Source organism: Lampris incognitus, chromosome 18 (assembly GCF_029633865.1).
Source record: "Lampris incognitus isolate fLamInc1 chromosome 18, fLamInc1.hap2, whole genome shotgun sequence".
NCBI lineage: Eukaryota > Metazoa > Chordata > Actinopteri > Lampriformes > Lampridae > Lampris > Lampris incognitus.
This window is the reverse complement of record NC_079228.1, coordinates 13370711-13398072: the sequence shown is the minus strand read 5'-3', so window position 1 is coordinate 13398072 and position 27362 is coordinate 13370711. Positions and strand designations below refer to the sequence as shown.

At 48.9% G+C, this 27362-nt stretch overlaps 1 protein-coding gene across 1 annotated transcript in view; it reads right to left on the bottom strand.

Annotated features, from left to right (window-relative positions):
• The window catches only part of adcy2b (adenylate cyclase 2b (brain)), a 49561-nt gene extending 38018 nt beyond the window's left edge, over nt 1-11543 (bottom strand). The window contains exons 1-4 of the mRNA XM_056298411.1: nt 11456-11543; nt 11280-11410; nt 3010-3207; nt 415-576 (exon numbers count right to left, since the gene is read on the bottom strand). Of these exons, the coding sequence (XP_056154386.1) occupies nt 415-576; nt 3010-3207; nt 11280-11410; nt 11456-11543 (579 nt within the window). The remainder of the gene's footprint in view (nt 1-414; nt 577-3009; nt 3208-11279; nt 11411-11455) is intronic.
• Between the last annotated feature and the right edge of the window lie 15819 nt (nt 11544-27362).

Genomic DNA, 27362 nt, shown 5'->3' with positions numbered 1-27362 from the left:
GCAGACTACCACATGCCTCCTTCGATACATGTGGAGTCGCCAGCCGCTTCTTTTCACCTGACAGTGAGGAGTTTCACCAGGGGGTTGTAGCGCGTGGGAAGATCACGCTATTTCCCCCAGTCCCCCCCTCCCCAACAGGCGCCCCGACCGACCAGAGGAGGCGCTAGTGCAGCGACCAGGACACATACCCACATCCGGCTTCCCACCCGCAGACACGGCCAATTGTGTCTGTAGGGACGCCCGACCAAGCCGGGGGTAACACGGGGATTTGAACCAGCGACCCCCGTGTTGGTAGGCAACAGAATAGACCGCCACGCCACACGGACGCCCCTGCATTTGAACGTTAATTGATCGGTTGATTAAACCCTGGAGTACTGCGGTCCGGGGGAGAGGGAAACGGGATCGATGGCTCACCTGCCACACCAGCGGCTGCAGCCGCTCGGCCGTGGCGGCCAGACACACGGTGAGGGTGACGGTGTGCGAGGAGCAGGTGACGACGCTGGCAAGCAGAGCTGCTCTCATGGAGAAGGGCAACATGGTGTAGACCACAAACACTATGAAGAGGAAGAAGGACACCTGCACACAGGAAATAAGAGTCAGTTGCAGGAGAGTCTGTGGGCAAAGACAAAGTCCGTCAGCGTCCCGAGGTTTGTTTCCCCTGTCGGCTTCCTCCCTCCTCCCCGCTTCTCTCCCAAAAGTTAAAACAAACACCGACTTTCAGTCTGCTTTGTCTGTTGTGTGGATGTGGACTCGAGTTGAACTGTGTGTGTGTGCGTGTGTTCGGGGTAGTGTGTTGTCTACGTAGATGCCTCCTACCGTAACCTTCTCCGTCAGCACGTGTCCACTTCCCATTTGAAGCCCGCCCCTTCCTGTTATGCTGGTGCGCAGAGTGACAGGGTCGCCGTCTGAAATAGGACGGCCGATGCACCCTGACCTTCCTGTCCCTCTGTTTACTTCCTGCGCCCGCCGGGGTTCAGCGAGTCATTTAGCAAACTGGAGCCGAGCGCCACTGACGAGATAAGCCGCGACCCGGTTTAAGGTGCCGACGGAGTTCCTGACCACGCGCCACCACGCACGCTTTCGTGTGCGACCCCACCCCAGGCGCAGCTTCGACTCGACGTGTCCCCCGCCTGCGTCGTCACGTGGACAGGGAGCAGAATAACCATTATTCCACCTTCTGCCTCGTCCGTTCCCTGGGACCGGGCCGCATGTGCCGCGTACCGACGAGCTGATTTTGTTAAACGGCAGGCCCGTCTCCTGCCGGCGACGCTGTAAAGCCCCGCCCATCTGCAATCCAACAAGAGGGGCTCGAAGGCGGTGCGAGGGGCGACTGCTTACCTGCTGCCGGGCCTGACGTTTGGCTCTCGTTTCGACGGGAACTAAAGATAGGGGGCAGTGTGCAGACTTGTGGGACTATCGCCGATAAAATCTCAAATTTGGGATTCTGCTCATGACCCGTTAGCCCCCCCCCCCCCCAGAGAGAGTGAGTGTGTGTGTGTGTGTGTGTGTAAGGTCCAGTCATGGTGGTTGAGGGAATTGAGAATGACAGTCCAATTCCAGGTGGATCACCTCGCCTGGTGGGCCATCCAGACACCGCGTCAGCACTGCGTTCTGGCATGAAGCCTAATACCCCGTCAAACACAGTGAGATGGCGTTTGCAGCAATCATCTCACTTCTGCCTCCGCTACTTTCTCTATCTCACACAACAATCCGCTGTGCCCTCACCCCAACACACACACACACACACAGGTGTGTGTCTTGGTGCTGGGGAACCAGGTGCTGCAGCCGCGGCTCAATTTGGCTCCTGGAAAGAGCCGAGGCCTCCAGAGAAATTGAATCAACCCCAGGCAACAAGCTGATGCGAGCTGGCGGCGGCGGCCCGCAACTTTTATACGAGAGACACATTCCACACGTGCGAGTACCTGAGAGAGAGAGAGAACGCCGCAAAGGGTTAAAAGTGAACGGCCGGGCTCAAACGCACATGGTCTTTCCTCTGTGCCCTTGCTGCAATGGAAAAGTTTCCTGCATTCATTATCAGTGCAGCGAATGCAGCACAGCCTGCTTTCTCTGACCTCTCTCTCCCTCTCTCCCTGCTTCATCAGACCTCTCTCCTCAGCTTCATCAGACAAGCTGCTCTCAGCAATCACGATCAATCCAACCGACAGAGAGAGGATGGCGATTCCAACTATTTAGCTCACTTCCCCCCGGATTTCTGACGTCTCGCTCTCTCTTCCACTTCACACTTGGACATTTGGTTTCTCTCTTTCTTTCTAGGCTTGTGCATTAAAGGGCCTTCATACTTTGCCAAGGGATTTCATAAGGTAGTCGATAATAAAGCCGGTGACTCGCAGCGGGCCGTGATCTGATGAAAGTTCACAGGCCTCTGACGGACATGGTAGCTGTGGAATAATACTGACACACCTCTGAATCACAATGAGCAATTGTTTTCTCACTTTTCTCTTTTTAATTTGTCCATTTGCACAGCTAGCTAGCTAGCTAGACAGATAGATAGATATAGGGAGGGATGCTGGGGGAGATGAGATTAAGCATGGGAGCAGAATCAACTGATTAATAATGCAGAATGATTTTACTCTCACTGGTGGCCTATGACAAAAATATCTCCACCAGGGAGGTGGGAGGGGACAGGGGGAAGAAAGAGGGGAGCGGGTGAAAGTTTGGGGGAGCCAGGCAGGGCTGGGCTAAGTGGGAGAGCAGACGTGAGATGTTGGGGGGGGGGGCAGGGTGTTGTGATGAATGGAGGGTGACAGGCTGCTAGCGAGAGGCAAAATAGGATTCCAGTCAGCGAGGGGAAGGAGGGGGAGAGGATGAGGAGAAGGAGGGAGGGGGGGAAAGGGGGGAAGGTTTAGACAGTGTGAACGGGTTCCAGGAGGAGAAAAGGGTCTGTCGGTGGATCCGCTCACCTCCAGCTCTCATCCTGCTTGATTAAGACTCATCGCACATCAAATTAACTGTATGCAGGGCGATGCTCAGGTTGACACACACACACACCTGGTCCCAGGGACAGAGTTTCCCTCCTGAGAACATGAAGAGGTAACCCATGGCAACCAAACAGGCCCATATAAGGAGAGAGAAGAAGCGGAGCATCCTCTTGAAGACCGACTCGATGCAGACGAGGATGAAGATGGAGAGAAAGAGGAAGAGGGTGGTGGGCAGTGTGATCAGGAATGCCAGGTGGTCCTCTATGTCCTGGAGAGGGAGAGAGAGAGAATAAATTGGTAAAGAAAGCCACAAAAGGAACAGAAACGGGTTTTGCAGGTTTGGAGCAGTCACACACAAAGTCCCTTGAAACACACAAACTGCCTATGTGAATCTACACAATGTACAGTCTCTCTTGCTCACACACACAAACACACACACACAGCTGAGCAGACGGTGCACAGATCAGCACCCAGACAGCCTGGGCCCGGAGAATGTGCCACACTGTCACTTCTTTTCTCACACTGACAAAGTCAGCATTTAGGAGCTGTCAACACACACACACACACACACACACACACACACACACACACACACACACACACACACACACACACACACACACAGTCTCACTTTGCCTCCCTGTAGACCTCTCTGTAGCTCGCCCTCTTTCACTCTCCTTCGCAGAGCGTCTCTGCCCGGGTCTCAGTTTGTCACATTTCAAATTCAGAGGGACACTACCCCCCCCCCCCCAGGTAGCTCCCCCTTATCACTTAGCCATTATTCCCAGCACAGTGGCAGCCGTTTCACCCAGGCCGCTCGTGGAGGAGCGATGCCCGGTGAATGAGACGCTCGGTCTGTACGGCTAGAGGGACCTGCCCTGATCCGGACTGCATGTCTACTGTAGGACCGATGTGACGCATTTCTCACGTGTGAGCACTTCTCTGGCTTTGTCGTACTGCTCAGTCAGGGACCTCTGTGGGTGAAGACGAGTGAGTCAGTCTGTCATGGATGTATGTGTGTGTGTGTGTGTGTGTGTGTGTGTGTGTGTGTGTGTGTGTGTGTGTGTGTGTGTGTATGCTTATGCGCCCGAGTGTGAGTTGTGGGGCCACGTGCCGCTTGTCATCACACCTGCTGCAATTTATGTCAAGTCAGTTCAGGTTTATCTGTACAGCCCCAAATCCCAAGGTCGTCCCAAAGGGCTTTACACTCAGTGCAGTAGATGACACCCCCTTAGACCCACGACTCAAACGAGAAAAAACTGCACAAAATGAGAAAAGGGGGTGGGGGGGTGGCGTGGCAGTCTATTCCGTTGCCTACCAACACAGGGATCGTCGGTTTGAGTCCCCGTGTTGCCTCCGGCTTGGTCGGGCGTCCCTACAGACACAATTGGCCGTGTCTGCAGGAAGGAAGCCGGATGTGGGTATGTGTCCTGGTCACTGCACTAGCGCCTCCTCTGGTCAGTCGGGGCGGAATAACGTGATCCTCCCACGCGCTACGTCCCCCCCGGTGAAACCCCTCACTGTCAGGTGAAAAGAAGTGGCTGGCGACTCCACATGTATCGGAGGAGGCATGTGGTAGTCTGCAGCTCTCCCGGGGTGGAGCAGCGACCGGGACGGCTTGCAAGGGTGGGGTAGTTGGCCAAGTACAATTTGGGAGAAAAGGGGGGGGGAAAGCCTACTAACTAAATAAATAAATAAAAAGGGAGAAACCTCAGGAAGAGCAACAGGACAGACAGACATGCAGTAGGTGTTGAGTGCAAAAATGTCAACAGATTTATAATGTACCACCAGAGCGCCGCACACGGCGAGTTGATGCAGCATATTCACAGTCAGTACACAGCTTTCAGCAAAGCAAACTTCGGTGTATTGGGTAATAAAAACTGTCAGGAGAGACTGCCAGGCATAACTGGTGAAATCTGTGACCAGGCAGTATCACAGATGTGTTCAGGAGCCGGCGAGACCCCGCGCTACGAAACCAGCTCAGCATAGTCCTGCAGACAGAATAGACCTCACATGCACACAAGAGGCAGACCTCAACACAGAGGGAGAAGGAGAAGAAGAAGAAGCGATGAGGGCGGTGCAGATTAGCCAAAGCCAATACAAACAGGGGAGGAGGCAAATGGTGGCGTAAATCTCCAGGAGGATGGGACTGTGACTGAGGGAGGACAGGACGCAGCACGAACAGGAGCCCACATCTCGAAGTACTCAGGCGGTCGAGAGGGAGCGAGAAGCTGATCCCATGGTCATCACAGTCCACAGAAGAAGAAACAGCACACAGACGGTTAGAATGGAGTGATGCCTTCAGAAAAGGGTTTAGGAATTTAGTGTGGAGGTCTACCACACACACACACACACACACACCTTACTGAAGTATCTCCGTCTCTCTGCCCGTCTTAGGCCGTGTGAGTTTTGGAGCAGAAGTGAAATTACCATAATTTGCTCACGGGCAGGAAGTTGACGTCACTTGGTGCGAGCCTCGACTCCACATCCACATTGTCAGCTTCCGCAGGCCTCCGAGATGAGCACATGTTTCACAGGGCCTCGACAGGCTGCTACACAACACCCACACGCCTCATTTAAACGTATTCCAAGGTTATGATCACTCGGAACGGTCCGGCGGGTTTGAATGGTGGCTACAGAGCCTCTCTGCGACTGCACGCCATGTTTTTTTTTTTTACATTTATATTTCGACAGTAAAACGAACCGCTGTGTGGGCGAGGTAACTCGGGTCAAGCGAAGAGGTAAGCGGTGGTAACTCTTTGTGCAGAGACCCAAGTAAAACACAATTTTACCCTCGACACCTCTCTCCCGGGGTGTCCGGGTGGCGTGGCGGTCTATTCCGTTACCAACCAAATGGAGATCGTAGGTCCGAATCCCCGTGTTACCTCCGGCTTGGTCGGGCATTCCTACAGACACAATTGGCTGTCTGTGGGTGGAGAGCCGGATGTGGGTATGTGTCGTGGTCGCTGCACTAGTGCCTCCTCTGGTCGGTTGGGGTGCCTGTTCGGGGTGAAACTGGTGAAACTCCTCACTGTCAGGTGAAAAGAAGCGGCTGGTGACTCCACATGTCTTGGAGGAGGCATGTGGTAGTTTGCAGCCCTCCCCGGATCAGCAGAGGGGGTGGAGCAGCGACCGGGACGGCTCGGAAGAGTGGGGTAATTGGCTGGATACAATTGAGGAGAAAAAAAAGGGGGGGGGGCTCCTGCACTTCAGTTTGACTCAAATTTATAAGCAAGCGTGCATGCACCTCTGCATGCACGCATGCATGCAGAGGTGCTTAAGGTTTCTCACACAGATTCAAAGGTCGTGTTGTGATGAATGGACCGGCCTGCTCCCCACGCCGGCATTCTTCCTTATTCACGGCCAAAACAACCGCACTTTGCACATTTTTGGTTGTAGCCCATTTAAGCCGGTATAAGCCCATTTGAAACCGTTTAAAGCCATTCCCCCCCGACGCCACGGCGGAGAGGGAGGCAGAGGTGCCAGTCGGCCCTAATGGACCGCATTGTCGAGTAGAACAATTATTTCCCCTTTTAGCTCAGTCTGGCTTAGCCAGCCATTATACCGGGAGGAAAGAGAGCAGCGAGACACTGACGCGGTCAGACAGACACACACATACACGGAGAGACAGAAACACAGTGAGACAGACATGGTCAGAGAAACAGAGCAAGTGAGAGAGAGAGAGACGGACAGACAGACAGACACAGAGGGAGACAGAGACACACACAGACAGACAGACAGACAGAGAGAGAGACAGACAGACAGAGAGAGAGAGAGACACACAGACAGACAGACAGACAGAGAGACAGACAGACAGAGAGAGAGAGAGAGAGACAGACAGACAGAGAGAGAGAGAGACACACAGACAGACAGACAGACAGACAGACAGACAGACAGACAGACAGACAGAGAGAGAGAGAGAGAGAGAGACAGACAGACAGAGAGAGAGAGAGACACACAGACAGAGAGAGAGAGAGAGAGAGAGAGAGAGAGAGAGAGGGAGACAGAGAGAGAGAGAGACACACACACAGACAGAGAGACAGAGAGAGACAGAGAGGGAGACAGAGAGAGAGGGAGACAGAGAGAGAGGGAGCTATTCTATTGCTGAGCCTTCATTTGAGTTGCACAATGCTGCTACTTACATACACACACACACATATACACACACACGCCAAATGAATTATGCCAGTGACAGAGGTATGTGCACAGTGGCACCAAAGTGTGTGTGTGCGCACACCTTGGTTTGCATGTGTGTGTGTGTGTGTGTGTGTGTGTGTGTATGCGCGTATGTGTGTTTATTGTGTGTGTAGTGTGTACACGCCCTGGTTTACATGTGTGTGTGTGTGTGTGTGTGTGTGTGTGCAGCAAGCAAAGACACAACTGGTGATGGAGTATGCTCTTCTCATGTGGGGTCCTGGTGCGTCTTCATCCAGCAGATGAAGCAGCTCCTGCCGCCTTCGCGTCGCTCTCAGCCTCGATACGGAAACCACCAATAATCAACAAGCCCTCCGGAGAGCGCCGCCGCTCCCAGTGTGGAGGAATGCCGGCCCGCTCGGATAAACGAGGTCAAAGGTCGGGAGAGCGCGTCGCATAATGTAGAGACTCGCTCCGAAATGAGCAAAAAAACCGGAAAACGCACTCGACACCTGCTCTCGCTAAACGTCCCAAATTAACGAAATGAAAACGACCCTTTTTAAGGATCCTAAACGGCTTCGGTCCCTGGCTGGCGAAATGAAACACGCTTTTAATGAGCGAAATCCTCTGCAATTTGTAAACGCTGCAGTACAATCGCCCGGTAACATCGTTCTATAATTACACATTTGACTTTTGGTTTCCCAGACTGATATTTGGTATACCCAGCGGATATAGCCAACAGTATTTTGGAGTGCAAAAGGCTAAAAGTGTGATGGAATACAAATACCCTGCAGAGGAAACATCACCACATACGCCACATGGCCAGAAGTATGTGGACACCAATTCTAATGAGTGGGTTCGGCTGCTTCAGCCCATCTGGTGCTGGTCGACGCATAAAATCCGTCTCCATAGACAACCATAGGCAGCAGAACGGGTCATACTGAGGAGCTCAGTGACTCTCACCTGAGCTCCGTCATAGGACGCCACCTTTCCAACGAGTCAGCTGGTCAGATCTCTGCCCTGCTAGATCTGCCCCAGTCACCTGTAAGGCTGCTTTTGTGAAATGGAAAAGTCTCTGAGCAACGACGGCTCAGCCGTGAAACGATAGGACCCACAAGACCACAGAACGGGACCAACAACTGGTAAAAATCATTGCAAAAAAAAATCGGTTGTAAGGCCCTGGGTTCGAACACCAGGGTTTTGTCCAACCTCGGGGGGGTCATCTCAGGTCGTCCTCTGTGTGGCGTTTGCACGTTCTCCCCATCTCTGCGGTGGGTTTTCTCCGGGTGCTCCGGTTTCCCCCACCATCAAGAAAACACGCCCGTTATACTCCCGTCTGTGCCCCTGACTGAGGCCTGGCAGGACGAACTGGAGTCGGTCCCCCTGACCGAGGCCTGGCAGGACGAACTGGAGTCGGTCCCCGGGCGCTGCACGGCGGCTACCCAATGCTCCTAGCTACACCGCTAGGATGGGTTAAATTCAGAGCGGTATTCCCCCACAGGGATTAATATAGGACATAAAAATAGAAAAAATAAATAAATAACACTCACTACCGAGTTCCAACCTGCCGCTGGAAGCAACATCAGCACCAGAAGTGCTCGTCAGGAGCTTCGTGAAACGTGTTTCCATGGCCGAGCAGCCGCACACGAGCCGAAGACCACCATGCACGATGCCAAGCGTCGGCCGGAGTGGCGTAAAGCACACCGCCATTGGACTCCGGGTCAGTGGATTTGTATTCTCTGGAGTGATGGATCACGCCTCACTATCTGGCAGCCTGACAGACCAATACGGGTTTGGAGAACGCCACCTGCCCCAAAGCATCGTGCCAACTGTAAAGTTTGGTGCAGGAGGAGTAATGGTCTGGGGCTGTTTTTCATGGTTTGGGCTAGGCCCCTTAGTTCCAGCGAAGGGAAATCTTAATGCTACAGCACACAATGACAGAACTGTGTGCTTCCAACTTTGTGACAACAGATTGGGGGGGGGGGCTTTTCCTGTTTCAGCATGACAATGCCCCTGTGCACAAAGTGAGCTCCACAAAGACACGGTTTGCCGAGTTTGGTGTGGAAGAACTTGACTGGCCGGTACAGAGCCTTGACCTCAACCCCATCCAACACACCTTTGGGATGACTTGGACCTCCGACTATGAGCCGGGCCTTCTCCTCAACATCAGAACCCGACCTCACTGATGCTCGTGTGGCTGAATGGGAGCGAATCCCAGTAGCCATGTTCCAACAGCTAGTGGGAAAGAAACCGCCTCAGAAGAGTGGAGGCTGCTATAGCTGCAAGGGGGGGGGACCAAATGCCCATGGATTTGGAATAAGATGCTCAACAAGCACATACAGGTGAGATGTTTGAGTGTCCACATCCAAACAGCGCAATCTGGCGCCATGATGGAGAAGTGGTGCGAAAGCAACCGTTGGTGCTCTCAAACAGCTATTTGATGACGGCGGAAAGAGGATCGGCGGTTGAGACGTGACTCTGGTAAACACTGCAGAGAGCCCAGGGAATGAAGGGAGCAACCGACCAGACACGCGTTCATACGAGGTTCACACATGGGGCTGGAAAGCAGACGACACGCCATCACCTTCCAGCACACGTGCAGCGCTAGACATCACGTCGGTAGTTGTGCTTAACAGCTGTACGAGGGGTCATTCAGGCCTTAATTGGGGAACACGGACCCAGGTGAAACATGGGTTTGACGGAAAAAACTAAAAGCTTATGGAGTCAGTAATGGAAACCGTAACAATAACGAGCACCGTTTTGCTCACGGCATCGATATCTGATGCGCCGTAACCGCAACCATGTTGAATCGATCCTGGTGAAACTATCAAATGTGTTTTGAGGTGTTGTAGCCTTGTAATTGCCCGATTGGAAAGCTGTCTCCCATGTGTTTCTGCACACACACACACAAAACCATGCCCACTTTGCAGATCAATAAAGCCTCAGGACCATAGAAGAGAATGAGAAGGATTATTTTCTCTGTAATTTTAAGATAAGCTTCAGAGGGAAATGAGAGACTTCCTGAAAAACACACCCAAACATACAAACAAGAGCAACAGGGAGTACACACACACACACACACACACACACACACACAAGAATGAACCCAAGCATGCACAAACGCAGACGTGAACCCACACACGACTGAAGTTGAGTCAAAAGAACGAGCGCAGAAATCCCGACCGGCTCACCGAGATAAAGGTGTGCGTGACATTTTGAGGAGCAGTTGTGGTGCTCTGGTTGGGTGTCTGCAGGCCTGCTGATAAAGCCAACAGGCAGTACTTACAACAACATCCTCTCGTTTTTCCACAGCGGCCCGGCCCCTGCTCCACACCTCCTTCCATCTATTCCCACCGTTCTCATTATTATTCTCCTTACGGCTAATAAATACACAACGCCTCAGTGGTAAGCCACTGGACACCGACACACGCAACAAATTAGGAAAGAAACCAATCAGAGATTAAGGATTTGGAATGGCACACTGAAATAAGTGTGTGTATGGGGGGGGGGGCAACCAGCAAGACTCTACCGATCCACCTTGAACCGGAGTGGTCGACTCCGTTAGCTTTCCTAGAAGCGCTCGTTTCTGCGGCTTGAATGCAACACAACTTGGGGGCTTACAAGACCACACGACGTACAAAGAGTATGCACACATCCTGTACGCACACATCCTGTATGCATATAGACCATCTGAAGAGGGGCAGGGAAAGCGGACTAGGGCAGACGGGCGCCGTGGCCATCTCACAAAAAAAAAAAGAGCACTCCAGTGACAATGGTTGTTTTTGTAGCGTTTGCGGCCAAAACAGCATTGTCACTTGACAAAAGCACAAAACACCCACACAGCGCCAAGCTGAACTCCCCCCGTACTGCCCCCGTCACTCAGCGCCGCCACGGCCAGTTTAAAGTGCCGCTTCACACCTCCTGATGTTTAGCGGCACATAACCACACACTTACAATTTGTTCGCTCTTTCACTCTCTCTCCCCTCTCCCTCTCTCTCCCCCTCCTCTCTCTCCCTCGGCTCATCTTTTCATTCTCACTCTCTTTTGCTCTCCTGCTCAAACAAAAATAGTTCTTCGATTCCCACAACCTTGCACATTCCAACGAGCATGGCAACACACCTACACGCACCCCGCATGCCAACGTATGCAGAAAGCACGCGCGCACACACAAACACACACACACACACACACACGCACACCACTCACCAGTCCTGAAGCGAAGAACACAACCAGGAGTGCGAGGCAGGCTCCCATGACTATCAGCAGGAGGAATACGATGAGCGGATGCTGCTGGCTCATCCTGTAGTAGGACTCGTACAGCCAGTCCTGGGGCTTCTCTCCCTCGGCGCATGCCTCGCCCTGGGGCCCCACGCACCCCTCGCCCAGGCTCTCGGGCCCCTCGGCCCCTTCCCCACCATCGCTCTTCTCAAGCAGGTAGCGTCCGCGCGTCCGCAGAGCCTCCTGCCACATGGGTAGCTGCCGTGCAGGCTGCCGGAGGTCCGCTCTCTACCGTCTGTTACGTTTGCCCCCAAACGAAGTGATGGGGGGGGGGGGGTTGTTAATTTAGTCACTGGAGGGGAACCCTTTCCTGTCTCCTTCACCCTTCTCCTCCACACCGCTCTCTTCTTACTTGTGGGTAGAAAGTTTGTGCCGCCGTGATGGAGGCACCACTTGCTGCTTCCTCCTCCTCCTCCTCCTCCTCCTCCCGCTGCCTCTTTCCTCTTCCCCCCGGGCGATGGAACGAGTTCAAGCTCTCCTGGCTCGCCAGTGTGGTCGTCACACGGAAGGAGGAGAGACGACACCGCCGGTCTGTCCGGAGCTCGCTCTAATCTCCCTCTCCTCCTCCTTCCACCTCAACACTTTCTTCTCCTCCCTGCCTCAGATGTGTGTGTGTGCGCGCGTGTGTGTGTGTGTACGCACACGTTTGCTCAAATAGACAATGAGCTGTAGGCTCCCGCCTGCAGCGCCGCTCTATACCTGTAATCAGGCAGCATGATCCTCCTCTGGAGCGCAAACTGGGACTGAGAGAGAGAGAGAGAGAGCGAGCGAGCGAGAGGGGGACAGAGTGAGGGGGGTGCATATCATTAGAGGAAGAAAGTGAGAGTGGTGAAAGAGCGAGAGAGAGAGAGAGAGAGAGACTCTGCTGTGCTAACGTGAGAAGCAGAGCAGAGAGCGCTGGGAGAAGGGAGGGATGATGAGCAGGAAAACAGAATGAAATGTCATCCAGCAGGCAGCGACAATAAGAGAGGGAGAGATAGACGGAGGGAGGGAGGGAGGAAGGGGGAGGAAGAGGAAACAAAGTCAGGAAGGTAGAGCCTCGGGAGGGTGCGTGTGGGAGGACTTGGGAAGAGATTGGCGCTTCAAAAGCGGCAGAGGGAGAGACGGCGATGACAGAAAGTTTGGGAGCGAGGGACAAAAAGACGTTCCACGGAGAGACTAATATTCCTCCATCTCTCTCTCTCTCCCCATTTCTCACTCGCTCTCTCTCTCCACTTAACATCTCCTCACACCTCCTATGGCCCCTCACCCACGCCCCCCCCCCCCGGCCCCACGCGTGTCAAATGTCGTGCACCGCAAAGTGTGGAAATGGTCACAACACTTGGACGTGTCAAGCCGCACTGTTTCCTTTTTGCACGCCAACCGGAGACAGACAGACAGACAGACAGACAGACAGACAGACAGACAGACAGACAGACACACACACACTAAAGCCGTCTGTGCAGCCCGCCCGCCAGTCCCCACACAGCCTCCACGTCCCCGCTGGCTTGCTGCTCAAGACGCCAATTAAATTAAAAAGGACAATTTGGTCATTGCCTGTACTCCCTGGTCACGTGACCAGTGGTGGCTGCATGTGTCCAAAGTGTCCAAGTCGCAGTTCTGTGTCTATTCCAGTCCCCATGAATCCAGCGCGGTACCACAAAAGGTGTGGGTCGTTTTATTCAAAGCTGAATTCTGCGATATTCCTCCATCATTGTTTTACCCGTCTGGACCAGTCGGGTTATGTAGTACTACCTGGCATCATGGCCACGGCCGGAGACGCTCCCCTGCCTCTCTGTACCGCTGCCGAGGTCTCTTGGCTGGGACGGACGAACACTGGTGCAGCAGAAAACACACACACACACGTACTGGAAACAACTCCACCCATCCACCCGTTATCCAACCCGCTTATCCTGCTCTCAGGGTTTCGGGGGATGCTGGAGCCTATCCCAGCAGTCATTGGGCGGCAGGTGGGGAGACACCCTGGACAGGCTTCCAGACCATCACACACAAACACGTTCACACCTAGGGACAATTTAGCATGGCCAATTCACCTGACCTACATGTCTTTGGGAGGAAACCGGAGCCCCCGGAGGAAACCCACGCAGACACGGGGAGAACATGCAAACTCCACACAGAGGACGGCCCGGGACGACCCCCAAGGTTGGACTCGAACCCAGGACCTTCTTGCTGTGAGGCGACCGCGCTAACCACTGCGCCGCCGTGCCGCCCAGCAACTCCAGCAGGAAAAACAGATTGCGGTGATATCGATGATGGATGATGACGCTTCTGCTGGACAGACGATGTAGTTTGTAATACATTAGATTGCCCGTGTTAGCCTTGGTCTGCCAGTGCCCTTTTTACAAGGGTGGGAAGTGTTTACTGCCGAGCTGTCGGCACACCGGCGATAATGGCGGCTGCAGCTTATTAGCAGTCTGAGGAAATCAGTTGTACGGGGTCTGTATAACAACTACACTGGAACGCTGTTCTACTACAACACCGACGGTCCGTCCAACAGAATCATGTCACGCCGTTATCACATTTCAAGCGGACGCAGCGATGACTTAGGACGGAGAAAAGTTGCGGGCTGCAACTTGAGCTGTGTGAGGTTTCCAAATGAGCTTGCCAAGAAAAAAGTCACACTTCCCGGAATGAAACACTTTGCTGGCAAGAGAAAATTAGAAAAGATTTGGCTCCATAACCTCGCGAGTGACAGGGGCCATGTGCTGCCGGGCCGCTTCGTAACGGCGCAACGGTGGCAGCAGAAGTGGGGGATCAAAATGGACTCCTCACAGCAAAGGCCTGGGGGTCAAAGGTGAAATGGCATGTTCCCTTTGCTGCTGCCCAGAGTGGCAAGATTCACTCGCTCTTTCTTTGATGGGATGCTCTACTCGACCCCCCCTTTTCTCCCCAATTGTACTTGGCCAATCACCCCACTCTTCAAAGCCGTCCCGGTTGCTGCTCCACCCCCTCTGCTGATCCGGGGAGGGCTGCAGACTACCACATGCCTCCTCCGATACATGTGGAGTTGCCAGCCGCTTCTTTTCACTTGACAGTGAGGAGTTTCGCCAGGGGGACGTAGCGCGTGGGAGGATCACGCCATTTCCCCCAGCCCCCAAACAGGCACCCCGACCGATCAGAGGAGATGCTAGTGCAGCACCAGGACACATACCCACATCCGGCTTCCCACCCGCAGACACGGCCAATTGTGTCTAAGGACGTCTGACCAAGCTGAAGATAACACGGGGATTCGAACTGGCGATCCTCATGTTGATAGGCAATGGAATAGACCACCACGCCACCCGGACACCCCGAAAAAAAAACACTTCCTTGTGCCGTCACAGAAGTGTGGAAGATGTTTTTTTATTAGCGTTTTGGTGCTCGTTGACTATGTGGTCTCTGCACACCATGTCGCATCGTGCATTAATGCCTCCTAGTTGATGGTCTTGAATCTTTCCATTGCCTTGCTCAGGGGCACAGACAGGAGTATTAACCCTAACATGCATGTCTTTTTGATGGTGGGAGGAAGCCGGAGCACCCGGAGGAAACCCACGCAGACACGGGGAGGACATGCAAACTCCACACAGAAAGGCCCTGGGACGGCCTGGGGTTCAAACCCAGGACCTTCATGCTGTGAGGCAGCAGTGCTAACCACTGGGCCACCGTGACGCCCATTGTCAAATAGGCCTAAATACTAATTAAGGTGCATTTGCATCAGATCCGTTTAAGCGAACCCCCCCCCCGCAATGTAGGCCTACGTGTCCTGCAGATGTGCATGTCCTATGTCCAGATGTGCACGTCACATGTCCAGACTTCCAGAGCCGCAAGAACAACAGCTGATTAAATTCTGTCTGCATTTCATTTCTTTATTTGGCAAATGTAATCTACTAAATTTATCACATTTTTTTATATCATATATCCAACTCAAGCACGTGTGCACACCTGTATGTGAATTTGGGGGGGGTATTCTTTATCATAAGATTTGCATTAAAATAATAGGATAGGACAGTGGTTACTGACAAGACAATAATAATTACATTTATATAGCGCTTTTCTACCATGTAGCTCATTACAGTCACCTGTTGTTCCAGGTGTGACATCTGGAAAAACAGGTGAATGTAATGGACTACCCAGCAGAACAGAAAACAGGCAGTACTGGTGGTACCCGAGGACCTGATTGAGGACCACTCCTGGGCTATATTGACAAACAGGTCTCTGCTCCTCACAAGCTATCGTGAGATGATGGTTCAGTGTGTGTGTGTGTGTGTGTGTGTGTGTGGTTGAGACTGCGTGCCTCTTGAGAGAGTGAATGAAACATCAGTCTGTTTACTTTAATGGAACTGTCCATCGCTCGATGAGATGTTCAAACCAACCGTTCTTTCACCGTGATCATGGCCATCTCCTCCCCCACAAACCTCCCATGCTCCTATATTCTCCACTCTTTACCTTTCCTTTCCCCGTCCTCCCCTTTGTTCCCTACCACCCCCCCACCCCCGACACCCCCTCTCTGCTCTGCTTCCCTGTCACCCCTCACGGTCCTCTCCTTTTTACCCCTGCCGCGTCCAAAGCCTCTTCCTCACACACACACACACAATCCATGGGCGGCATAGCTGTGGAACTAATCTGCCAAGTGATATTTGGAGGGTGCAGCATTGAGGGGTGGGTGTGGGAGGTAGGGAGGGGGTTCTCACTCCAATCAAGGTTTGTTCTCACCCCTAAGAGTGGAGTGAGCGGGTGGGGATGACTTAAAGAACGACAAAGACAGACAGATGTGAATTCATGTACAAGACTGACAGAGCCATGCAGGCATGTGCGTCTTTGGCAGAGGGATGTTATGAGGGGACAGCATCCAAAAGCAAACCCCAAGTTCTGAGAAAGATGACGTGGGGGGGTATTACTCGTTCACACACCCTGCTGGGGTGGGTGCATAAAATCCTGCTCTAATTGGGTATTCTACGTAGGCTGTTTTACCCCATCACATTAAGGGAGGTGGCTTTGATGAACGCCTGCCGCCCCCCCCCCCAAACACACACACCTAGTGCTGGTGACAGAATGAGAATGCACTGAGGAAGACATGCTAATGCAGCCCTGATGCCAATTCAGTGTCAACACCTTCTCACATATGGATGTGTTCAACTTTATTGGCCAAGTGTGCATGCACACGAGGAGTTTGACTCCGCTAACTGCAGCTTCTAGTACCTGCAGACATCACTCACATACAAAAACAGAAGAAATAAATGGAACAGCAGCAGGACACTGGAGGCAAATTATCTAGCAGTTATAAATGTATTTACAAATGTACATTTGTATTCAGAATTAAGTTTATTGGCCATGTCGGTTTGCACATACGTGGAATATGACCCCAGTTTCACGGCTCCCTCGGTGTTCTTGACATAGAATAACAACGTAACAATCTTCAGATATGCACAAAAGGGTTGGCTTATACAGGTGAAATATGAGGCAATAAGTTGCAATGGTGCAGAGAACAGAGATGCTGAAATGGATGTTAGCAGGTTACTTATACATACATGCCTGAGGTAGCTGGACATGACAGAGCATACCAGTATATGTACAAACATTTGTACTGTACATCTGGTTTAAAGAGGTGGTGCATATCATTAGGTATGTAGGTGAGACATCCCAACCAGAGGGAGTGACCCAGAAATTGTTACATTTGTAGTGATATAATGCTATGTATATCCACTGGAACTACACTAGGTGTTATGTACTACACGGACTGTTATTATGGTTACACCACTACCATGTATGGTTGTTACGTCTGCCTACTGAGCCACGATTAAACCTGAGTTCTATAACCCGGTGTGGTCATTGATCCTCTACCAATACTACCCCAAGTATTACTTCAACATCCACAAAAGTTTCTATTCCTGCACCAAGCTCTTAAGTGTTCATGAGAGATGGCCTGTGGGGAAAAAACTGGTCCCATATCTGGTAGTTTTGGTGCCCATTGCTCTGTAGCGCTTGCCAGAGGGTAGGAGTTCACCTCTAGAGGTGTACACGTCCTGCAGGGTGGGTAAGGGAGCCCCAATGATTTTTTTCCTGCTGTCTTTACCGTTCGCTGCAGACTGTTCCTGTCCTGTTTTGTTGCTGCTCTGAACCAGACCAGATTCAATGACTGTGGTGTAGAAGTGGCTCAACAGCTCCTCAGGCAGACCAATTTTCCTCAATTGCTGCAGAAAGAACAACCTCAGCTGAGCTATTTTGGAGGATGGAGTTGATGCTGGTCTCCCACTTCAGGTCTTTGGTAATGGTAGTTCCCAGAAACTTGAAGGTCTCCACGGTTGACACAGGGCTGTTGGATATTGTGAGGGGGAGCAGTGCTGAGGGCCGTCTCCTGAAGTCTACCGTCATCTCCAGTCTTGAGCATGTTCAGCTCCAAGTTGTTCCGACTGCACCAGAGAACTGGCCGTTCAACCTCCTGCCGATATGCAGACTTGTCGCCATCCTGGCTGAGTCCGATGACCGTAGTGTTGTCTGCAAACTTCAGTAGTGTAAGAGCTGAGTTCTTGGAGGTGCAGTCGTTGTAGAGGGAGAAGAGCAGCGGGGAGAGAACGCATCCCTGGGGAGAACCAGTGCTGACTGTTTAACCCGCAGTGACTTCCCCCAGCCTCACCTGCTGTTTTCTGCCTGTCAGGAAGCTGGTAATCCACTGACAGATGGCAGGGGGATACAATGAGCTGGGAGAGTTTGGAAGAGAGGATTTCTGGAAGGATGGTGTTGAATGCTGAGCTGAAGTCTACAAACAGGATCTTTGCATATGTTGCTGGGCAGTCATGGTGTTGCAGGATGTAATAATAATAATCACTACATTTATATAGTGCTTTATCTAGACACCCAAAGTGCTTGAAGGGGGGGGTAACTCATACCACCACCAATGTGTAGCACCCACCAGGGGGATGCACGGCAACCATTTTGCAGCAGAACGCTCACCACACATCAGCTTGAGGTGGAGAGGGAGGAATCATTGAGCCAATAACATGAGGGAGATGATTAGGTGGGCCAGATGGAGAGAGCCAGATTGGGAATTTTTCCAGGACATCGGGGCACCTTCTACTCTTTGCCATAAGTGCCATGGGAGCTTTAATGACCAGTGAGTCAGGACCTCAGTTTAACAGCTCGTCTGAAGGACTGTGCAGTCCCATGTTGACTGCATCATTCACTGACCCGTTTGCCCAGTAGGCAAACTGCAGGGGGTCCAGCAGGTGTCCTGTGATGTTCCTCAGGTGGGCCAACACCAGTTGTTCGAAAGTCTAAGACTACAGATGTAACAGTGACAGGCCTGTAGTCATTCAGTTCTGTGATGGAGGGTTTCTTGGAGACCGGCATGATGGTGGAGCATTTGAAGCAGCTCCAGGAATCTGTTGAAGAGCTGTGTGGAGATTGGAGCCAGTTGGTCAGCACAGGCTTTAAGACAGGATGGGGGGGGGGGGGACATCATCTGGACCCGGTACTTTCCTGGTCTTCTGTCTCTGGAAAAGCCGGCTCACATCCTCTACATCTTGAGTGCAGCATGAGTATCGGGGGTGGAGGTGTGTGTGAATTTGTCTCTCTTAAACCTGCAATAGAAGACATCCAGGTCGTCAGCCAGGTCTTAGTTTGCCTCAGCATGGGGGATGGTCTTCTGTAGTTTGTGATGTCTTGCAGGCCCCTCCACACGGACATTGGCTGCTTTTCAGTGTAGCTTCTTTTAGCCACTCTGATTGCCTTTGTCAGTGAATGCTGGTATAGGGTTCTATCCCTACTACGGTGGTCATCCTGCCGAAGTTGCCTTAGTGAGGCTGTGAACCGTGGCTTGTTATTGTTGTATGTGCAGAAAGTCTTCCTAGGCACACACGTCTCCACATAAGTTGTTGTGAGACGTCACAGTGTCAGTTAGTTCGTCCAGGTTGCCCGTTGTAGCTTCAAATACACTCCAATTGCCGCAGTCAAAACAGTCTTGCAGTTCCTGCTTTGCTGGTCCATTTCTTCACTGTTTTAACCACAGACTTTGCAGATTTTAGTTTCTGCCTGTACATTGGAATAAGATGAACCTATTGGTGATCAGACAGTGCCCCAAAGCTGCCTGGGGAACAAAGCGATATGCATCTTTAAGAACTGTGTAGCAGTTGTCCAGTGTGTTATTTTCCCTGGTGGGACAATTAATATGCTGTCTATATTTTGTTAGTTTGTGGTTTAATTTTGCTCTGTTAAAGTCCTGAAGATTTATGTAAAAGTGAGTCCGTGTGTTTTTTTAAATTATTTTTTATTGTAGCCTGGTCAGCCAGGGTTTGCAGTGCGCCATTTACGCTGGCCTGGGGTGGGATGTAAACACCAACCAGGATGAATGATGAAAACTCCCACGGTGAATAAAATGGCTTGCAGTTTATGAACAATGACTCCAAGGTCAGGCTGCAGTATTTACTTAACACAGTGACATCTGTGCACCAACCTTTGTTTATGTAGAAGCAAATTCCTCCACCTTTCACTTTCCCCAATAGCGCCATTACGCAATCTGCTTGGTGTAGGCAGAAGCAAGCCACTGTCAGGGGTGGATTCACTGAGCCAGGTTTCAGTGAAACAAAGGGTGGTAGAACGTGCAAAGTACTTATTCGTTCCACTGAGAAGAAGCAGCTCATCAATTTTGTTGGGCATGGAGCGAAGATTCGCTAAGCGAATCACTTGGGAGTGCATATCGAAATCCCCGCTGTCGGAGCCTCATCAGCCTACCAGCCCGCTTCCTGTCTGTGTTGCCTCCATGTCTCACAAACAGCCACTGTTCCTCCAACTAGGATCTTCAAAAAAAAAAAACTTTCCGGGCTTGTGAAAATCTATCTGGAGTTAACTGCCTAATGTTAAGACAGTTCTTCTCTAGTGAAAGTAAGATGGCAAGGGCAGTGGAATGGGTTTTGGATATGGGTGCATGCCAGAGGTGATGCACTGTTGAAGGGGAAATAATAAGTCAGGGTGAGCCGATTGATCTACTATAGCCCTGTGAGGCAATTTTGATCTGGCGGGATCAAACGCTTTGTTGCAGGGATAATAGGTTATGAAGGGCCTTTGTGCTTCTGGCTACATTGTACCATGTGTTTTGTGACACACAATGAGTGGGTTGGGAGAAAGGCTATGAGTCACTGTTGATCAGTGACGTGCAGTAAGGTCAGTGGCTGGGTAGGCAGTGGGCATTCAAAAATCCAAATTACATCCTTTTGTGCTCCCTAATGTTTTATAACAATCTGATCCTTCTTCATTCTTTCAACTGCCACAGAATTATAGAATATTGTGCCCCCCTGGCTGAACTACATTCCAAATGAAAACCTAAACAAAAATATTGTCAAAGTATATATGAAGTACTTTTTTCTTGTTTTATATGTTTTTCGATAGCTGTGAAATGACTAAGTAACACCATTGCCTTTCCTTAGAGCTCCCAAACTATTGTGGATTTCATCACGGTCACTACAAACAGCAGTTGTGAGATACTATTTGTAAATATTGTTGAAACATAACCTGAAAAGAAGAACAGAGATTTTGGCAGACCTACCACAATACAACAGATAGCTGCGTTTTGTTGGTTGTGTCAGTCTCATCAACCTGTACAGTTACGAAAGGGGCTGCATTTACCTCATCTCGAACGATCTGTTGAAGAGTGTCACTGCCAATATTAAGGTCGTTTTGAATACGGTTCCATGTTCTCAAAAACAGAGGAAACTTCAAGATGCGATGCCAACCGCTGGTTTTTTCTCCGCAATGAGGTTTAAGAGCCCCACACAGTTTTTCCTGGCTTGATGAGTCGATGCTTTCCTTGTTTCCCCTGAAGGCCAATTCCTGTTTCCCTAAATAGCAAGTATCAAGTCCTTCAGAATCTCATGATTTTCCCTCACCTTCACGTTGTGTGCGGAGACTTGCAGTTTGTTAGCCTTGTATATAGCTAGGTTGATCAGAGTGCAGTTTCCAAAGGATTTCAATGCCATTTGATGTTGAATGTGTGAACTGGACTGCTTGTGCTCGACTAGCGCTGCAGACAGGTTGTTCAGGTCACAGTAGCTGGGAACTGACCCGTATATTGTCCCGCTCTTTGGAAAACAGCAAAGAAGGGAAGCGGTACAGCCTGCTGGTGGTAGCATCGGAGCTGCATAGCCACTCTTTCCTTATATACCACTCTGGCTGGAATAATCGGATGATTAGCAATTTAGTACCTCGATGGCTCCGACTGGCTCGCACTCCTGCCATAAGCAGTGCCTTTCCACGTCCATTGATTTTGCCTTAAGCTACGCAATACACAAACTCTGAAATTCACAACATTAAAGACAATCCTGAAAAAAAGCAGAGCCTACTCTTCCCATTAAAAAAGTAGGCGAGCTTCCAGTCTCGCTGGCTAGGTGATGGCAGCATATAGCGATAGGTCCCCGACAGTAAGATTTAAAAGTTGACCGATATAAATCGATTTTTCTCAGAAACGTATTCAAGCAAGTGTAGACAGAACAGGTGAATGAAAATGCTAAAAAGGGGAAGAAATGTCTCACACAAAGTAAAGAACGAGGAGGATAAACTTTCACACGCTAGTAGCAGCATAGGACTACATGCAGCTGGTCACGGACTCAGAGCCGAACTGCGACGCTAACCTGGGCTTGATCCTGAAAGAGTTATGTGAATTCAGAAAGAACTCCAGTCAGCAATTAAATGGGATAAGAAAGGATATTAATAAAATCTACAAAATAGCAGAAGAAGCAGAGGAGCTAATCAACATGGCTGAGACCCAAATCCAATCATTAGAGGATGTTTTGAATAGAACTTGTCATTTGTACATGCATACAAATGAATTTCACTCTCTGCGTTTAACCCATCTTAGCTGTGTAGCTAGGAGCAGAGGGCATCCGCCGTGCAGCGCCCGGGGAATGGTTTGCCCTTTATGGGTACTGACAGCTAGGTGGACTGTGCCCGGGGATTTGAATTCAGAGTTCCCTTCTCCTAGCCTTTGCCTAAAGAGGCATCAACCCATAAGGCAGCAGGTGGATTTGAAATCAGAGTTCCCTTCTCCTATCCCAATCTGTTGGCTGAACTGGGCACCGTGGGAAGTACCATACAGACACGCAGGAGGACCAGATCTATTAGTAGGGACATCGTCCTTAGACAAAAGGGCCCTTGCTGAGGTAAGGTGCTACCCCCCTACAGCCTGCGGTTGCAGTTTAGCGTCTTACCCAAGATGTATTTTTGTTGGAGCTGGTGAAGCTCCATATGCAAATGGAGGCTAAATTGACTAATTTAGAGGGGCGTTTGCGACACAACAATGTCAGAATATATGGAGTAAAAGAAGGAGCTGAACAAAGCATGACATCAGTGACTACGTTCGTGGAAGATTTACTAACGAAAGGTTTGGAGCGTTCCTCTTGTACAGCGCTAAATATCGAGAGATCGCACATGGCGCTCGCTGCTAAACCGCCGACTGAAGCCCCACCAAGATCAATTGTGGTCAAGTTTTCAAGCTACAGAATGAAGGAGGACATGCGTAAAAGATCTTGGCAGAAATGAAAGGATTCGATTTCCAAGGAAAAAGGGTCTGGACCATGACTATGCTCCAGAGCTGCTGAGGACGTGGAGGGAATACGCAGAAGCAAAAGCTGTGCTCAAACAAAGAAAAATAAGATTCCAGACTGTTCTCGGCCAGACAGAGTGTTTTATGAGGATGGCACAGTGGTGTACAACACCACAGAGGAGGCAACAGCAGACATGGCAGAGAGGGGGATACCTGTGACTGTTCTGAAAAATCCAACTTCTCTTTTGGAACAGACCAACTAGCTGACTTGGCGATCCAGTGAAAAGCGAGGAAACCGGGATAATACACGCTCCAGGCGAGGCTTCAAGGAGCGGCTCCAGGCATTCCGGTGTTGGGACACTTGATAAGTACTTCTGCTATGACAGAAATATATATATATATATATAGATATATATCCTAAGAATTTTAAACAGTGCTAACACTAATGCCATGAGACAGATTATATTATCAAACTTATTTCCCAATACGTTACTGAACTTATGAGGAGGATAATGTTAAGGGCATATAGAAGACAGATTTGGGGTCGGGACACCTCTTACTGGCCATTATGGACCTATACATCAGCTTAAAGACTGAAGAGGGCCCTCTTTTATTGCTTAAACGAAGAGACTTTCCCTTCCCTACTCACATTCCATCAGAGTCAAAAGGCCATATAAGAGAGGCTTTAATATTCCAAGTCAATGTTGTTACTTGTGATTCGTTTCATTATTTTGTTACCGTGTTAATGATTATGTTTGTGCCACCGTGCCTTGTAGCACCAGGGGTGTAAGATATGATTTAAACATAGGACTATTGGGGGCAGGAAATATACTTGAAGAGACAATGCAGAGTATCAAGGCAATTAAAGTAACTACTTATAATGTAAATGGTCTGGGAAAGCCAATTAAGAGGAACAAAGTTATGTCAAAATTAAAGAGGGAAGGAGTAGAAGTAGCTCTCCTACAGGAGACTCATTTAACAGTACCGGAACATGAAAAACTTAAGAGATGGAGATTTAATCAATATTCATCTTCTTGTAGTCAAGGTTCTAAGGGAGGGGTAACGACTCCAATTTCTAGTAAATTAAAGTTTGAGTGCACATATGAAAAGAAAGATACTGAGGGGAGATTTGTACTGGTCCGGGGATACCTGCAGGGTGTTTTAGTTACTTTTCTGAATGTTTATGTCCCTATGGGATCTGAATGGAAAAGCCACAAACAAATCTTTGAATTACTAAACTCAGAGGCCCAGGGCATCTTTATTTGTGGGGGAGACTTTAATCTTAGACTTCACCAGACCCTAGATACATCAAAACTTCACTATACAGGAGAGGAAAAAAAATACAAAAAACATAAAATAATGATGGGGGAGCTGGGACTTTCAGACGTATGGAGGGATCTAAATCTGACAAAGAGAGACTTAACCTTTTTTTTCCCCTCACCTGCATTTTGTCTACTCTGGGCTTGATTATTATGTTTCAAAGAGATTTATATAGGGTGATAAATTACAATATTGGGACCACGGACTTGTCAGATCATTCCCCAATATCTATGGATGTAATATTAGGTTCCGAAAAGAACAGCACTATCTGGAGGTTAAACACGGGTATTCTAAATCATATGAAGCAGCAAATAAGCATGGATTTAAAAGACTACATTGATCAAAATGATAACGGGGAAGTGTCACCACTGATTCTTTGGGATGCATGTAAAGCTATTCTTAGGGGGGAAATTTAGGCTATTCTAATTTTAAAAAGCAGAGAAAAGGAAAATTGAACCAGTTACAAACGGAATAAAAGAAAAAAAAGAAAACATGCATAAAAAGTCACTGAATCAAGGTATAAAAATAGAAATAGACAGGAAAAAGAACAAATTAAATGAAATCTCAAACGACATTAAAAAAGCTGCTCTAAGCAAAGACACTATAAAGCATGAGGAAAATTGGCTAAACTACTCGCTTATAAACTAAGAAAGCAACAAGCAGAAAACACAATTTATAAAAGGACCCTACAACAAATTCTATACACTGCATATTAAAAGATATACACCATTTGAAACAGTTTATAAAAAACTATATACACAGCCCCAAATAGATGAAAATGAGATGGAAGCTTTTTTAGACCCAATAAAACTACTTGTAGTGAGGGATGAACAAAATAAGCTTCTAATTAGTGAAATTACAGATCAGGAAATTAAAAAGGCAATATCAAATTTAAAACCCAATAAGGCAGCAGGACCAGATGGTTTTCCATTTGAGTGGAAATTAAAGATTTGTTGATCCCTACAATGAAGGTCACATATAACCATGTGCTCAAAACTGGTATAACTCCTCCATATTGGAGAGAAGTGGCGATCTCCTTGATACCAAAGGAGGGTAAAGATAAACTTGAATGTGGAAGCTATCGACTGATAAGTGTTCTGAACCAAAATTATAAGATCTTCACCCAGACCCTGGCAAAAAGAATTTAAAAAATCCTCCCCCAAATAATAAGTCTAGATCAGACAGGTTTTATTCAGCAAAGGCAGACACAAGACGACATCTGCCCAACGTTACATGTAATTGAACATACAGCTAAAAATAAACTCCAGGCCGTACTATTGAGCCTTGATGCATGGCTTTTGTTCAGGTCATTAGGGAGTTTTTATATAGAGTACTACGGAAATTTGGATTTCACCAGACTTTTATTAAAACAATTCAAGCATTGTATAATAGCCCTAGGGCGAGAATAAAAATAAATGGAGCCATATCAAATTCATTAAGCCTGAAAAGCGGGACAAGAAAAGGCTGTCCAACAAGTCCATTACTGTTTGCAATATTTATTGAAGCGTTAAGCCAGGGGCTCATTCATGACAAAAATATTATAAATGCAGGTATAAATGCTATTACAGATAAAAATACTAGGTAAAGAACATAACATTTCTTTATTTGCAGATGAAATTTTAATTTACTTGTCAAACCCAGAGAGCTCAATTTTGAAATTATTGTCACTCTTAGATAAATTTGGCTCTGTCTCAGGAAATTGAATATTCCAGACCCAAATACTAACTTTCTATTACAGGTCTAGCCAGATCATAAGCTCTAAAGTCCAATTAAAATGGGAGTTGGGTCACATGAGATATCTAGGAGTAAACATCCCAAAAGAATTAACAAAGTTGTAAGCCTTAAACTTTAACCTGTTAAGTCATAAAATAAAGACATAAAAAGATGGAATCTAATTAAGTTTTGAGTCACGAAAAGAGTCAGTAAAAATGAATATCTTGCCTAAGGTATTATATTTGTTTCAAACTCTTTCAACTGAAATAACTGATAAACAATTAAATGAATGCGATAAATTAATATCGCTGTACATTTGGCAAGGGAAAAAAACCCAAAGATAAGATTTAAAACTCGTCAGCTGGCAGAGAACAAGGGAGGACTTGCACTCCCCTGCCCAAAGAACTATTATATATCGGCCCAACTGTGGATCTTGTTTTGTTGGTGCAATTCTTATTACCAAGCAAGATGGAAAGAAATTAAAACATGTCCGGGGCAGTTCCAATTCAGGCAGGGATAGGGGATAAAAGACTAATTAAAAACTTAATGGAAATAGGTAATAAGTGGATTAACTTATCTCTGAAAACATGGCTAAATACTATCACTAAGAATGGCTGGTTTGAAGAGATAAGAATTCTGAGATGGTGCTCTCACGACCTTGACTTTACCCCAATAAATCAGATGCAAGTTATAAAGGATGGGCTCATCGGGGCCTCTCCTCATACTGTACTTTTTTTTTTCTTTTAAAAATCAGGGGACGCTGAGAAACTTTCAGACATTAAAAAGACTACACGGGTTAAATAATAGTGACTTCTATAGATTTCTTCAGGTGCGCCATCACATAAACGGTTTTATGTTAGAGTCAAAAGGCATTTGAAAATAATTTATTGAAAATTTTTGTTAGTGCCTATAGGACGGATTCAGGGTTTAAATTAATCTCTAGGCTATACAGGGGACTTCAGGAGATTAAGATATCAAGTATCACTTACATCAAACAAAAATGGGGAAGGGAAACCAACAGTTCCACTCCAGAGGAAGTTTGGACAAGGTATTGCAGATCTCAATGGAGGATAACAAGCGCAACTTCATGGAGTGTCTGGCTGGAAGAGTCTTAGTAGATATTTTATCACACCTATTCAGATGTCTCGCCACTCAGGCTCTTCCAGCTGCTGGGGAAATTGTAGCTCCCAGGAAGCCAATCACTACCATTCATGGCCGGATTAACCCACCAGGGGACCCCGGGGCACGCACATCCATTGGGCCGCCCCCACCCGCCCCATCAGATAGGCTACGCAAACAATACTAAACATTGTTAAATGTAAAACTAATGCAAATACCCAACATGGTAGTTGACGCTATGCCAATCTGCATGGGATTCAGATGGCGACTACAAGTACAACACAATTTTGAATCACAAAACAAACAGAGATGGGAATAGCAGCTCACAGCATCGCCCCCGACCTTCTGGG